Source organism: Chaetura pelagica, unplaced genomic scaffold (genome assembly GCF_000747805.2).
Source record: "Chaetura pelagica isolate M959 unplaced genomic scaffold, ChaPel_1.0 scaffold377, whole genome shotgun sequence".
Taxonomy (NCBI): Eukaryota; Metazoa; Chordata; class Aves; order Apodiformes; family Apodidae; genus Chaetura; species Chaetura pelagica.
In genome coordinates, this window is record NW_009953908.1 from 1,071,132 (window position 1) to 1,085,803 (window position 14,672).

Below are 14,672 nucleotides of genomic sequence, written 5' to 3' on the forward strand. Positions count from 1 at the left end.
CATGAACAGTAGCAATTGTATTTAAAAGCCTTATAATAATGCCTTTTGTAGGACATGTGTGATGAGCAGGAAGAATTTAATAAATCATAACGGAAACTGAACTTTATAATGAGTTTTTGTATTCTGGGTGAATAGAACAAAATATGCATGTGTGCCTTTGATACATAGCAGGAGCTACAGTATGCAGTACTACAAAACTGAAGAACTAGGTTTTTATGCAATTTTTTGTTTCTAGGTTGGCTGAATAACTCAGTTCACCGAAGCCCATAGAAAAATGTAATCTTAGTGATAATCTTTAGATAGCCCGTAATGCATCATTGAAATGCCACTGATGATACTGCTAAACATCTAAATGAACAAGCATTGTTCTTCCTCTGCAGAAGCTTCAGTATGAGGCGGGGTGGATGGCGGAAACGGGCTGCTGAAGGCGATGGCTGGGGAATATGGGTATGTTCAAAGCCAAGTGGCTCTCTGTTTTGGAGAAAGGGAAATGGCACTGTGCTTAGAAAGGGTTTACAATGTTGTTATATATACTAAAGCTATGTAATAAATTAAACCATTTTGCTTCAGTTGAAAACACATAATTAAGTTCAAAAGAAATCACCAGATTCTTAAGTCTTCTTTAACAATAATTCACTAAATTGCATTATTAATAAGTGCATAGCCTTGAATATCAAAAATCACCATTAAAAAAATCACCATTTAAATCTTAACAAAATAATTTTAAAAATATTTATGGTTGTCTCTACCACATTCTGTATAGTTGGACAAACAGTATCTGAGGAACCTAACTATCAAACATTTACAATAGTACTGTCTCGTATTTTGAAGAGCTGAAAATACACAGAACTTAATGAATATTCTCTGTATTTTTTTCTTCATGCAGTGAGCCTCTGATTTAGCATCTAGACTTGCATCATTCCCTTGTTTCTTTTTTCTTCTTTCTTCTGTAAGAATTTGAATATAGACAGAATCTTTTTTTTAGAGAATAAAATAAAAAGTATGAACTAAATCCTGCCATCTTGGTAGCAAAGTGCAATTGTCTTGTAGATAAGAGTATATGGTGGAGGATTTGCAGTATTTAATTTGAGAAAAAAAATACGTCTTTTGTATGTCAACCAAAATCAATTTGACGAAATGCTACTTAACTTCCTAGTTTTATAATTGACCAGTTTCCGTCTGTAAACATTAGAAAATAAAACTAGCATAATGAGTTTTGCTTTTTTTCAACTTAAAAACTAGGGCGGGTACATGTCCGCAAAGGTTAAAAAGTTGGAGGATCAGTTCCGGTCAGATTCGGCCATACAGCACCAGAAGGATGGAAGTTCATCAAGTATATTTAGTGGAGTTGCCATCTATGTCAATGGCTTTACAGGTGAAGCTTTAATTTTTTTAAGTATCTGTTCAGTTTTCGTCTGTTGTCTGTTCACCATCCTAGGTGGAATAAAGGACTGTAAAACAAATGAGTTTGCAGTGAAGTAAATATGTAACCATTACTGTATACGTTTTGTATGTTATATCCCTTTGTATTTCATTATCAAAGTTTTCAATATAAAATCAGATTTAGATTCTAAATATAAATGCTACTTTACTAAATCATTTATGTGAATGCTCATTGAGAGAAATAGGAGTAAATTTTTCCACCTTTTTGTGATCCTGTTGTTTGAAATGAAACCTTTAACTTCCTCCATTCTCCTACATATATTAGATTTTTAATTTTCCAAACAATTGATGGTTGCATTGGACCTGGAGCCTATGTATTAAATTTATGTTTGGGTGGATAACAAAACAAGAGGTAAGACACATACATGCATTGTCTGTGGTGGACTGCTAGTGCATATTAACCAGAGTAAGAGTTTTAATCTACCATATTTATGTTTATCTTTCTCCTGGGTTCTGTAAAGCAACTTAATAACTCTTTTTTGAAACTTCCTAGAAGCCTTTTACAGGGACATATGCCAGTAATGTTGTGACTGTTATGTACCTGCTATGCACGCCTTCTGTGGCATGGAGCAGTGCTTTTTCGTGCTCAAATAGCCTGGAGAAAGTTAAGGTGAACATAGTAAACTACTAGTACATCTGAATCAGTTATTTAATACAGGCAGGTTTTTTTCTTGAAAATCATGTTCTTCAAGGTGCTAGTTCCTAAACAGAGCTCTACAAGGTGGTTGTCGAAAAGTCTGGAGTAGGAAAGACAGCACTGCAAAAATGTGTACTAATAAAAAGTTAGTAACTCATTACTAGATAAAATTAAAGGTATAATCAAATGTTAGAAATATTTTGAGAAATGTTTGCTTCCTGCCTCTGTAGATACACACTTTTTTAATTTTTATTTTTTTTTACTCTTGTGCCAGATTTACTGTTCAAAATACTCTGTTTATGCTGACCCAAAGCTTTTGGTGCTTGTGTGACACTTGCACAGGTTTTCCAAAAGCTAAAACTTTTTTCCTTTTTGCTTTTTTCCTCCTCTTTTTAACATAGTTGAGTGGATAAGAGGAGATGTTAAGCTATTCTCTGTTTCGTGTAACAATTCAAGAATAAACTGTTAAGGAAGGAGTGAGTTAACTGCTTCAGTAAATCAGAAATTGTATAATAGGAGTTCTGTGCTGTTGCTAAACTCTTTTCATATAAATTTTTTTCTGGGTATTAACTACTCTCCCAAACTCCGGTGAAAACATAAGTGAGTTAGTAACATTTTGTGTTATGTTAATGTAAAGTGCTTATTAATGTAGTTAATCATTAAAGCTATGGGAGTATTTTCCCCACCCCCTACCATACATTTTGTGGAAAGGTCATCTACAACAAGTAGGGTGTTTATATTTTGAATCAGGCTCTTCAGAAACACAGTTTTCTGATCAGTTCTTTGAAGAACTTGTAAGGTTTTTCAGGAGAAAAACAATGGTTTACATGCTTTCTGATCATGGCATCATATTTCTCAGTCATTTTTCTTACTGTATTTGCTGATGGAAGATGGGAATATTTCTGGTTTTAATTTTATAGATCCCTCAGCTGATGAGTTAAGACGGCTAATGATGTTGCATGGAGGCCAGTACCATGTATATTATTCCAGGTCAAAAACTACTCACATCATTGCCACAAATCTTCCAAATGCCAAAATAAAAGAATTGAAAGGAGAAAAAGTAGTTCGGCCAGAGTGGATCATAGAAAGGTAAGTTTAGGTCTACTGCCTTTGGAGATTTCTCCATTTGGAAAAAAAGAAGGAAAATCTGGAAAAACGGGGTTATAGAAGATTGTATTTTGAAATTATGTTTTGTTTAAAATAAATCTATTCCTGCAACTGCTGAGTAAAAGTACCACTGCTACACTGAAGATACGCTGCTTGGTGATTGTACCGTAAGAAATGTCACTAATAACATCCAGAAAGTCTCAGGCATATCAGTAAACTAAAAATTACCTTGTTGATTCCATTCATCTCAGTCTTTAATTAATACCACACACCTTGTGTGTTAAGTTTCATTTAATCTGTGAATAAAGAAGAATGTCAATTGAAAAGCATTTTCATAAAATTGAAATTAATCCATCTAAACAATTATTCTAGTCTTACTTTGTAACTAAACAAAAAATAAATAATAACCCCACAGTTTTATTTACAAAGAAATTACGTTATTTGGTTCCTCTATTCATTGGAAGATATAGGATCAATGGAGGTTGTTCTCAGGTTTTTGAAAAAGATGATAGCTAGGCTCAGAATAGTTAATCTGGCATGCATCTGTCTTCTTCTGTGGGAAATAAAACAGGCAGGAATATGTGCTAGAAATCATTCTGTTGATGTTGTGCTACTCTTCACTAGCCGTTTTCCTAGACAACCAGCAGAAACAGGTGAATAACTGTTCTGCATACATAATTGTAAAATCATATTAGTAGCTCCTATTTTCAGTTTGCTGATACTGAGTTATTTGAATTCAGCTGCTTCATATCATGTATCTTTAAGGTAATTTTTAAAAAAATTAATCAAATGACAGGTTCCTCAGTTTGAAGGTTGTACAGTAGAGTAAGTCAGAAGAAATGAGTGTATACACAAATACTCAAGTTTGGGCATAGTCTCAGTAGAACAGAGTTTGTGTCAGAATCTGGAATAAAAGCTAATTTAATTGAATCATAGAATAGTTCGGGTTGGAATGGACTTTGAAGATCATCTAGTTCCAGCACCCCTGCATGGACAGGGACACCTCTCACTAGACTGGTTTGTTCGAAGCCCCCATTTCCAGGGATGAGGCATCCACAACCTCCCTGGGCAACCTGTGCTAGTGTGTGACTACCCTCACACCAAAGACCTAATGTCTATCCTAAATCTCGCTCTTCCAGTTTAAAGTCATAACCCCTCATCCTGTCACTACGTGCCCTTGTCCAAAGTAGCTTCCCAGCTTTCTTGTAGGCCCCTTCAGGTACTGGAAGGCTGATATATGGTCTCCTCGGAGCCTTCTCTTCTCCAGGTTGAACAGCCCAAATTATATCAGCCTGTCTTCATAGCAGAGGTGATCACCTTCGTGGTCCTCCTCTTGACTTGCTCAAATTGCTCCAAGTCCTGCCTGTGTTGAGGGCTCCAGAACTGGACACAGTACTTCAGATGGGGTCTCACAAGTGCAGAGTAGGGGAGGGTAATCACCTCCTTCGACCTACTGGGCACGCTTTTTCTGATGCAGCCCAGGACTCTGTTGGCTGCAAGTACACATTGCCAACACATGTTGAGCTTTTCATCCATCAGTACACCCCCAGGTACTTCTCTTCAGGACTACTCTAATTCATTCTCCACCTAACCTGTATTTGTGCTTGGGGTTGCCCCAGCCCAGGTGCAGGACCTTGCACTTGGCCTTGTTGAATTTCATGAGGTTGACATGGGCCCACCTCTCCAGCCTGTCAAGGTCTCTGTGAATGGCATCCCTTCCCTTCAGTATGTCAACGACACCACACAACTTGATATTGTCAGCAAACTTGCCGAGGATGCACTCAATTTCACTCACCATGTCACTAACAAAGATGTTAAAGAGCACCAATCCCAGTACTGACCCCTGAGGAACAACACTTGTCACTGGTCTCCATCTGGAAACTATACTAGGAGTGTCACCATCCAGCCAGTTCCTCATCCGCCATTTCACAATAACCCTTCTCTTTTTCCCCTCCTCGCAACAGTATTGAAGAACATTAATGGGTTAAATGCTCCTCTGTGTATGGAATACCAAATGATGTTCTCAGTAGATCAGTTGGTGAAAATCAGTACAGTGGATGTAGAGGTTCCAGATTTATGGAATATTCATGTGAACACTATCTTACTGCACCATGATGGGTTTGTTGTTTTTTTTAGTTTGTTAAGAATCAACCCTAAAATGTTACTGCCACAAATTGCTGGTAAAGCAGTGTTGTTAGGTAGTCAGTCTTGTCATGAAAGTTTGCAAAATGAAAATGTCAGTTGTGGAGCTTTGATTTATTTCTTTGTGTGCACAAATGATGATCTCATCCTTAATTGCATGATCACATGTAATCTTTTTTCATTGTGATACCTACCCCATTCTCTTTGCAGGAAAGATTGAATTCAGGTTGCAATTGTTAATTCAGTGTCTTGGATTTTGCTTCTTGTCTCTGTAACCCTGTTCCTTACTACATGTAGCTCAAATTCTTTGCTGATAATGGAATGATTGATTAATTCCTGTCTTTTATTGGTGCTTATCACTGTAGCATCTGTCTGCTTTCTAAAGATTAATGAACTTCCCATGGCACTTAATACAGTGGCTATTGTTTTTCATCTTTTGTTTGAGAGCCACCAAAAAGACATTAAGGTACAACAACCAAAAATGTCAGTAATTTGGAATATGCCTTGTGGACTATGTAAGATAAGATTTTTCAGTTACTTATACGAGGGTGCTTAGGCATATGTTGAAGTTTATTGCTGACTTTAAAGCTTTACATAGAATCATAGAATAGTTTAGGTTGGAAGATACCTTTAAAGGCCATCTAGTCCATCCCTTTGCACATTCTTACCTGCAAGCATTCTGAACTATGGTCTAAAGTCACACTCTCGTAAACCTGTTGGTTAATGCAAGTAACCCTAGAGTTTTGCATCACATAGAGATCCTGTGGTGCAAGTAGTTGCAACATTCAGTGTTGCAGAGGAATGTGTGGTTGCCTTAGGGACAAAATAATTCCTTCTGCACTCCCCTTGTGTGGTTTTGCTACCTCCATTTCTGCAACAAATGAAAGAAGAGAGAAGAGAGTTGGAGGCAGACCTAAATCTTGCTTAATTTGAAAAATGCACAGCACAGATAACTCGGAAAGGTTGTTGTGCAGTGTCCAATGGAAGGTCACCACTTAAGGTGATCTGAGAGAACTAGACTTTAAAATCTGAATATTATTTTAACAAACATACTCCAATATTTATGATAAAGTCACTTTTCAGATACTGAGGATATCGAATCACTAAAATGAACTGCCAGTCGAATTCCTGGGTTTCTTATTTGGATTTGCAGATTGAGTGGATGTTTTTTCTTAAAGTCTGTGTTAATCTAACACAAATGCGAAGAAAATAGTTTTAAATTATTTCCCCAGGAAAACAAAAAAAATTAGTCTGGTACATCACACTTCGTTTCCTTTTCTAACGAGGATTCAGAATGCAAAATATTTTAATAAATATTTTTGCTCTTAAGACAGTACAGCTTTCTGAAGAGATTCTACATTACTTTAACACAGTAACTTTTTTTTTGGAAGCTAGCAAAGCCCTGAAGGGGAAAGAGGTGGCTTTTATAACTGTATCAAAAACAAATGGAGCAGACCTGCTGTTGAATAGTGAGGCAACCTTATGACAAAGGATATTGGTGAAGTTAAGGTACTTAATGCTGCCTTTTCTTCAGTGTTTAGAGGCAAGGTCTACTTTTCATGCTTTGGAGGCCTGTGTGCCTCTAGACACTTTGGAGAAAAGAAGTGCTGCCAAAGGTGTAGGAAGTGTAAATTATGGATCACTTAAGGACACATGACATACAAAATTTTACAGTAGCAGATAGAAAGCCTCCAAGGGAGCTGAAGAAGCTGACTGCTGACTGATTGGTACTACACCAATCTCTGAAAATTCATGGCAATCAGAAGAAATGTTCCAGAAGACTGGATAAACAGCATATGTCATGGGTGTCTTCAGGCAAGACTATAGCCAACAGGTCGAGTAAAGTGATTCTTCCTATCTCTTTGGCACTTCTGAAGCTGCATCTGGAGTTCTGTGTCTGATTTTGGGCTTCTTAGTCCAAGAAAGATACTGACAAACAAGTGAGTTCAGAGGAGAACCACCAACATGAATAGTGGCCTGGAACATGCGATACAAGGAGGGGCTGAAGAGGGTTTTGTTTTGTTGTTTTGAAGGGGTTTTGTTCTGCTTGGAGAGGAGACTAGGAAGGAATCTTAACTGTTCCTTTTCATTACCTATGTGAAGGTTACAGAGAGTGTGGAGCCACATTTTTCTGCAGGATGCACAACAAGAGGACAAGAAGTAGTTGCAAATTGCAGCAAATAAAAATTTTGAGTGCAAGTGAAAGATTTTTCACAGTATAGGAGAGTAAGCAGTGAAACAGATGCCTAGAGAAGTTGTAGAATCTCTGCCCTTGGAGATACTCAAAATTTGGGTGGAATCAGCCCTGGACAACTTAATCCAACTTAAAAAATAGCCCTGCTTTGAGCAGTGTTTGAACTAGAGACCTCCAGAGGTCCTTCTTAGCCTAATTTTACAGTGATTATGAAATCTGTGATTCTGGGGGGTGTGGAATGGGGAAAGATGTTGAATGATGCATCTGAAGTAGGATGCCTATTGCTGCATCTTAATACAGTTTGGAAAAACACAAACCAACTATGTACTGATGTAGTAATGCAACTAGCTACTCTAGTAGCTAAAATCTTGTCATGAACAAGTTCTTCAATAAATGTGTTTTTTTATCATCTTGAAATTGCTGTAATGATTTTGAAATATTACCTGGGTGGTTATGCACCCAGGTTCACATGGTAATATTAGGAACAGTCTAACCAGGCATTGTAAAAGCTTACTTGCTGCATCACCACTTTCCGTTTAAGAAAAGCTTTGGAACGATATTGTGTATTTTTACATTAACTCATGTTTGATATAAATTATGTTCCTTTCTGAATGCTATATATTCATGCATCAAACAGTGTTTAATTGATATGTTTTTGGGATGTTTTTACGTACCAGGTCTCTAGATATATGCCTGACTAGTTGTAATACATCTAATTGGAAATGCAATCTCCCAATTATCTTCTCTGATTGCAGCAAGAAAGCTCCTACGGGCTTTTGTTCCCCTGTCCAGCTCCCTTGACAGTAGTACCAATTTAAGCTAGTTAAAAAGCACATCTGCAAGAGAAAGCAAGCATTCACGTGTTGCAGATTAGAAAAACAGCATCTGTCACTGAGCTAAATTCTCTTTAAAAATTTGAATCCAATTTTATCTTCAGAACTGAACACTTAATATTAAGCTTCTTCGATATGAGTGAAGTTTCTCCGCTTTAAAAAGTTTCAGCATTTCTGACCCAGTGTTCAATATGAAGAAGAGGTGAAGTATTAGGCTGAGAATGCTGTTACCTCTACTGACAGCAACAGGTATTGGGATGGAGAGATGAAATAATACTGTGGTATGTTTTTGAGAGGATTCCACTTCAAAGTCCATTCTTTTCCTCAGGAATTTAGCAGTTACGAAGCATAATTGCAGTTTCAGTGGAAAAAGAAAAAGCAGAGGGAGACACAGTGGAACACACAGGACAAAACTGGAATGATTATGGTAGATATTTATAGAAGGTCTGTTTGGAAATTATTCTTCTGTCTAGCTTTCTTCAGTTAATTTTCACGCAAGAAGGGGTAATAATCCTTTTGGAATGGAAAAAGTAGTTCCTCTTTAATAGTGAACCACATCCTAGCTGACCATCAAATTCTACTGAAATTTGTTTGGAACCCATTCTTTTTCATCGTTAGAAGTTAAAAAGCTCAGTCAGTATTGTTCAAATAGATAGCCTGAACCACTCACCAGGGTGTTTTTGACTTGGCATTGCTTATTTTGTTTTGAAAATAAATATTTGGGTTGTGTATCAGTTGGAGAAGAGAAATGGATGAAGACTACCAACCAACACAAATGTGCAAACACCTTTTGTAATACCAGTCACCACATCACAAATTACTTTCTTGTTCAATCCAGATAGTAGTGGAAAGGGGTTTGTGGAAGGGACTGGAAGTACATGTATGTGGAACATCAAAAGGTAATTACCAAAGTAATACTTTTACATCAGGTATTTTTTAGCATGGAAGGTTGGATTTTTTTATAATGTCTTAAGTAGTAGCCTAGTAACCTGTTTCTTTTTTTGTGTGTGTTTCTTTTTTTCAGCATTAAAGCTGGACGTCTCCTCTCATACATTCCATATCAGCTTTACACCAAGCAGTCAAATGTTCAAAAAGGTCTCAACTTTAATAGCATATGCAAACCTGAAGATGCCATGCCAGGTCCAAGCAATATAGCTAAAGATCTCAACAGGGTGTAAGTGTTACTGGTCTTGTAATGCAGATCCTAATATATTCACCCATAATGGGTTTCATTTCATCTCCATAAGAAGGAAGCTTTGAGGCACTGACATTTAAAAATAGGATATAGCTGTGTATGTAAGGACAGAACTAGTTACTTGGGCTCCAAGCGTTGTCTCTAGCTTTAGGACCATTCTTTGCTTGATAACATGACCTAGGAGTCCCAGGATGTAGCACATCTGTATAGAAGCGACAGACATGCATTATAAGATTCTGACTAGTGGCACTAAAAGTATGTCTTTATTTCAAAACCAAAAAGCTGTTAGGATTTGATTACATTTGCTGAAGGTGTCTAGGAACAAATTTAAATGCATCCTAGTTGTTAAGTTTTTTCTTTAGCTTCTTTTTTGAAGTCACAACATACCTTATGTATGCTAACAGCAAGATTTAAGTTACACTTCAGAGAGAAGATGGAATAATAAAATCCAATTAGAGTATAAAAAATTCTCCTAAAAAGCCTTGAGATGGGAATAGAACAGAAATAACCTTACTGGCAGAGGAATTGGAATTTGGAAATAAACTTTCCACTTGAACAGACTTTTCTGTAGATTTTTAAGACAGATCCTGCATCTTTTTTCAGAAGCACATCTCTTGTTTAGAGGCTAAAATTGTAAAATTATAGGATGGTTGAGGTTGGAAGAGACCTCTGGAGGTCATCTGGTCCAACATTACTGCTCAAACAGGGCCAAGACTCTGTACTTTCTGTTTTGTAATGTTGGTCTGTGCTCTTCCACAGTCTGCTGATTTATTTAAGATCCCCTTCTGTGTAATGCTGAGAAGAACTTGCCACATGAGTGGGATTTTAGGTAAAATAAAACCAGTGCTACAAAATGAGTATACTAAGCAGTATTTGTTACCCACAGTTTAAACAATGAATGATACAGTTACCATCATCTCTTACTTTTGCATTGTTAATGTTTTTTAAATGAGATTAATATTCAGACTTCCAAAAAGACCAATTTAGTGTGAAACAGGTGAATTTAGAAGCTTGCCCTATCAATTGATACGAAGTATCTACCCTGGATGTACCACTTTCAGCCATGGAACTTCTCAAAAATACTATGTTAAATATAGTTAATTATTTTGTTAATCTTAACTAAATTGTTGTCACAGTTAATTGGCTTTCTATTTTCACTGGTGTACTGGATAGATATTTATTTCATCCTTCTTTCTGTGTGTACGTAAATTGCTAGCTTTGGGAGTTGGCAGTGATGGTTGTTGTGGGGTTTTTTCAGCAGATCAAGTTTATGCACAACTCTTGAAGGCTTTGGTTTTGATTCCACTTAGGGCTTGTTACGGACTTAATTTCCTGAGAGCTTTGCCTCTGCACTGCCAGAGTAAATGTAAATTGCTAGAGCACGTGTGGCAGAATGCTTTTGTCTTCTATGTTTAAAAGATAAAAAATAAAAGTTTCTTTGGTTTTTTTTTTAAAGCTAAGAATATATTTGAACAGATTTTTCCTTGAGAGAAGATAAAATAAGTCTTAACACATCAATCTAAAATTACTTTCTAAAAAATACAAGTTTTCTATGTATACTTTCTATTTTCATTTGTTCCTAACTAGATAAGGAAAATCACATCTGTTGGTAAAACAGCAGCTCCTTCTGATGGTTTGCATATTCCTGCACCATTCATGCTGTCCATGGTAGTACAGTTCTGTTAACAAAGACTTACTGTATTCAGTTGGAGACTGCTGGTCAAATTAAAGGTGTTTGAAATACCTTTTCTGATGTGAATGTGATTTTGATCGCTTCCGTGTAAATTCTGCTTCCGTGTAAATTGACAGTACACCAAATCTGTGAGTCTTTTACACAGCAATACAATATTTTGTGACATCAAGAGGATATCGCTCTGAGTTTTAGATAATTGTCTCGAGAATGTAAAAACTACAGTACACACTGATAATAATTAGGAAGATAAATACTTAGCATTTGAAATTACCTGTAAATGTGTCTTTTTAATAAAATATTATATTAAATACTTATTATCTGTTTCAGAAATCATATTAAAAACTGTGAGATGGAAAACGAGATCACATCCAATGGAATAAGTAGCTGGAATGAAGAAGAAGAAGAAGAAAGTGACAATTTTGGATTTACAGAGCTGGAGCACATCCTTCCCGGACGGAAACAAAATGGGTTTCAGTCTCACAAAGACAACACTGCCATTTTTAATGGACACACACACACTTGTACCAGTGCCTTAAAGACACAGGATTGCTTGGTGCCCTCTGGCAACGGTGTTGCAAGTAGGTTATTTCCAGGCCCTGTGCAGGAGGAGAGGAAGACTGAAAAAGGCATGGTTGACTTCAGAGACTGCACAACACAGCAGTTGCAGCAAAGCAACAAAACCACAGACTTTCCATGGAATCCGCATAGGACTATGAGTAATTCATCCTCATCTTCATCTTTGCACAGTAATTCTAAAATAAATGGTGCTCACCACTCCACTGTTCAGGGGCCTTCAAGCACAAAAAGCACTTCTGTACCTGCTTCTAGCAAGGCAGCTTCCTTACCTGTGTCCAAACCGTCAGATTGTAGTTTTATTTCTGACTTTTATTCACGTTCAAGACTGCATCATATATCAACATGGAAGTGTGAATTGACAGAGTTTGTCAACAGCCTGCAGAGAAAAAACAGCGGTGTCTTTCCAGGAAGGGAAAAATTAAAAAAATGGAAAGCAGGCAGGTCTGCACTTAAAACTGACACAGGTAGATACTTGTTCAAGGTTTATGTTAAGAAGGTGCCTTATATCTTTGTACATTAAATGTCTAACTACAAAGTAAATTAGTATTCAATATTCACATTACAGTCAGGCTATCTGGAAAAGTTCGGTGACTTTGATGCACTGAAAACTAAAGAATCCAACTGCTTTTGGTTTTGTTTGTTGTTTTTTTTAGCTTAAAATGTGACTTAATGTGATACTCTGGTCTGTTTCCAATCCCTCCTTGTAGAATTAGTACTCGTTACTTTACCAGGATATGTGGATTGATCAAGGGGGAAAAATCATTTATTTATTTATTTATATCTAAATACACAAGTGTGTAGTTGCTATGTGAAAATCTAAAGGGGAAAAAACAGAAGAAAAAGCTTGGCCACTTACAGATCAGTGTGAAAATTTATGAGATGAGTAGTATTTTGAAGTGCAGTAATATCTAATTTTTTTTCTTAGAGTCTTAAATACCTCTGGGTTTGTTTCAGCAAATAGCAGTGTCATGTGAGACTTCTGATCCTGGTTTGTGACAGAAGAGTAATGTTTTATGTCATTATATCAAGGGCCAAAATGAAAAAAAAATCTGTAATACATGAGATGCAGTGTGTTACAAGTATAGATAAAGGATTTTGCATCTTTAGAATCTCTCATTTACAGTCTTATGCAATTAAAAGGCTAGCTCTGTACCATTAAAGAGTTTCTGACTGTTGTGCTGTAAAAACATTCACTTGTAATCATATGAGAATAGGTTTGATGATAAATCACCACATCCTAAAAAATAATTGTTAGATAAATAAATAAAAGTATTCTGTGTTTGTGCAAGGACACCCCCATTATAAAACATACTCACAATTTACCTTAACGTGTACTTTGTCCATGAAAATATGATATAAGCTAATACATTTTTGTTTTCTCTTTGATTTGGTCTAGAGTATTCAAATAGTTAATGAGTATGTTACAGTTGACAAGTAACAGCTTCTTTTGCATTAACTTGATCACTTGGATTTTTTAATATGCCCTTTATAAGACAGTACTTAAATTTTCAAAGAATGAGTTCAAATGGTAAATTATTAAAACAGGAAGATGTTTTTCTGAGTACTCAGTAATTAACTAAGATGTTAAGCAGAACAATTCACTTGATGTATTGAACATTTTTTTCACTGCTACATTTTTTTGTTGTTAGATACAGACTCCTCTGATAGGTCAGCAACATAGACATGCAGATTTGAACTTCTTGAATACATGGCACTAATATTTCTAGTGCTTTAAGTATGTTAAGTTTTTCAGTCTGGAGCTGTCTTGCACATCTTTGCTGAATGTTTGCATGAGTGTAGGGTACAGCAATGACAAAATCCAATTGCATGATAGACTTTTAATTTGGTGTGTTTCATGAAGAATTAATGGTGGCTCTTCATGCAGCTAAACTTCTTTTTAATCTTTTCCGAACAGTCTTCTGATAGCAGAACAAAAAGGACTAAAGTTCTTTGTTCCAGATTCAGTGTTAACGTGACAAAATAAAGATACAGTTCCCACAGCATTCATTAATCTTGAGTTGGGGAACTCGCTAGATAGATGATGTTAATTCTGAGAAAATAAAATAGTTCAGGTTGTTTGTCTACTGTTCATGTTCACATTGCTCTGAAAATTTTGTAACTATAAATATCTTATTGGTGAGACGAAACAAAAACCTTTGTAATTTAAGGTGGTAAAAACTTGGTCATAGTCCTTGATCACTACTGTGAGTAGTACAAAAATGTGTAAATTAGGGTTCAAGTTTTCTGTTGGTGTATCTTCGTACTAGGTAATGTGTCTGTTCCGAGCTCAGCCAAGCCACAGAGCTGTATAATGCACGTGGATATGGATTGCTTCTTTGTGTCTGTGGCTATCCGAAATAGACCAGATCTTAAAGGTCAGTATTTAATTCTACATATTACAGTTTACTCAGTTAAGTCTTTAAAAACAAATCCAAGACTGGACAGTTTCAAAATGAACTTTGCGTGTTAATCTTTTTTTTTTTTCCTGGCATCTTTAATAGTCAGACTATGCAACTTTTAGATTCCCACTTATTTTCTCATAATCCAAAAGCAAGTGGAAGAGATTATTGGAATTCTTCATGCAATTTCCTTTCAGTATCTAAAATAAGAAGAGGAAAGTAAAATCTGGAGTAACAATTCCCTAGAACATTGCACGTATCTTATTTAGACTTAAATCTACCATATTAGAAGTCAGAGATAAACTTCTACTTGTGCCAAAAGTGGGTTTTGGTCACTCTCCGTTGTTGCCTTTTTTTGTAGTTTTTTGTTTTGTTATGTTTTTTGATATTTTTATAAATATATATATATCTCTTAGTGTTTTTCCTGAAGTTATGTAAGGAGCTTTGTTAAAT

The 14,672-nt window shown here is 36.1% G+C and overlaps 1 protein-coding gene across 3 annotated transcripts in view; it reads left to right on the plus strand.

Annotated features, from left to right (window-relative positions):
* Window positions 1-384: 384 nt before the first annotated feature.
* The window catches only part of REV1 (REV1, polymerase (DNA directed)), a 50,317-nt gene continuing 36,029 nt past the window's right edge, over window positions 385-14,672 (plus strand). Inside the window, exons 1-6 of one of the 3 annotated variants that reach the window (XM_010001422.1) lie at window positions 385-447; window positions 1,243-1,375; window positions 3,001-3,169; window positions 9,381-9,530; window positions 11,572-12,284; window positions 14,088-14,195. In XM_010001422.1, coding sequence (XP_009999724.1) covers window positions 391-447; window positions 1,243-1,375; window positions 3,001-3,169; window positions 9,381-9,530; window positions 11,572-12,284; window positions 14,088-14,195 — 1,330 coding nt within the window. In that variant the 5' untranslated portion in view covers window positions 385-390. The remainder of the gene's footprint in view (window positions 448-1,242; window positions 1,376-3,000; window positions 3,170-9,380; window positions 9,531-11,571; window positions 12,285-14,087; window positions 14,196-14,672) is intronic. The other 2 variants (XM_010001423.1, XM_010001421.1) reach the window with 2 other exon arrangements.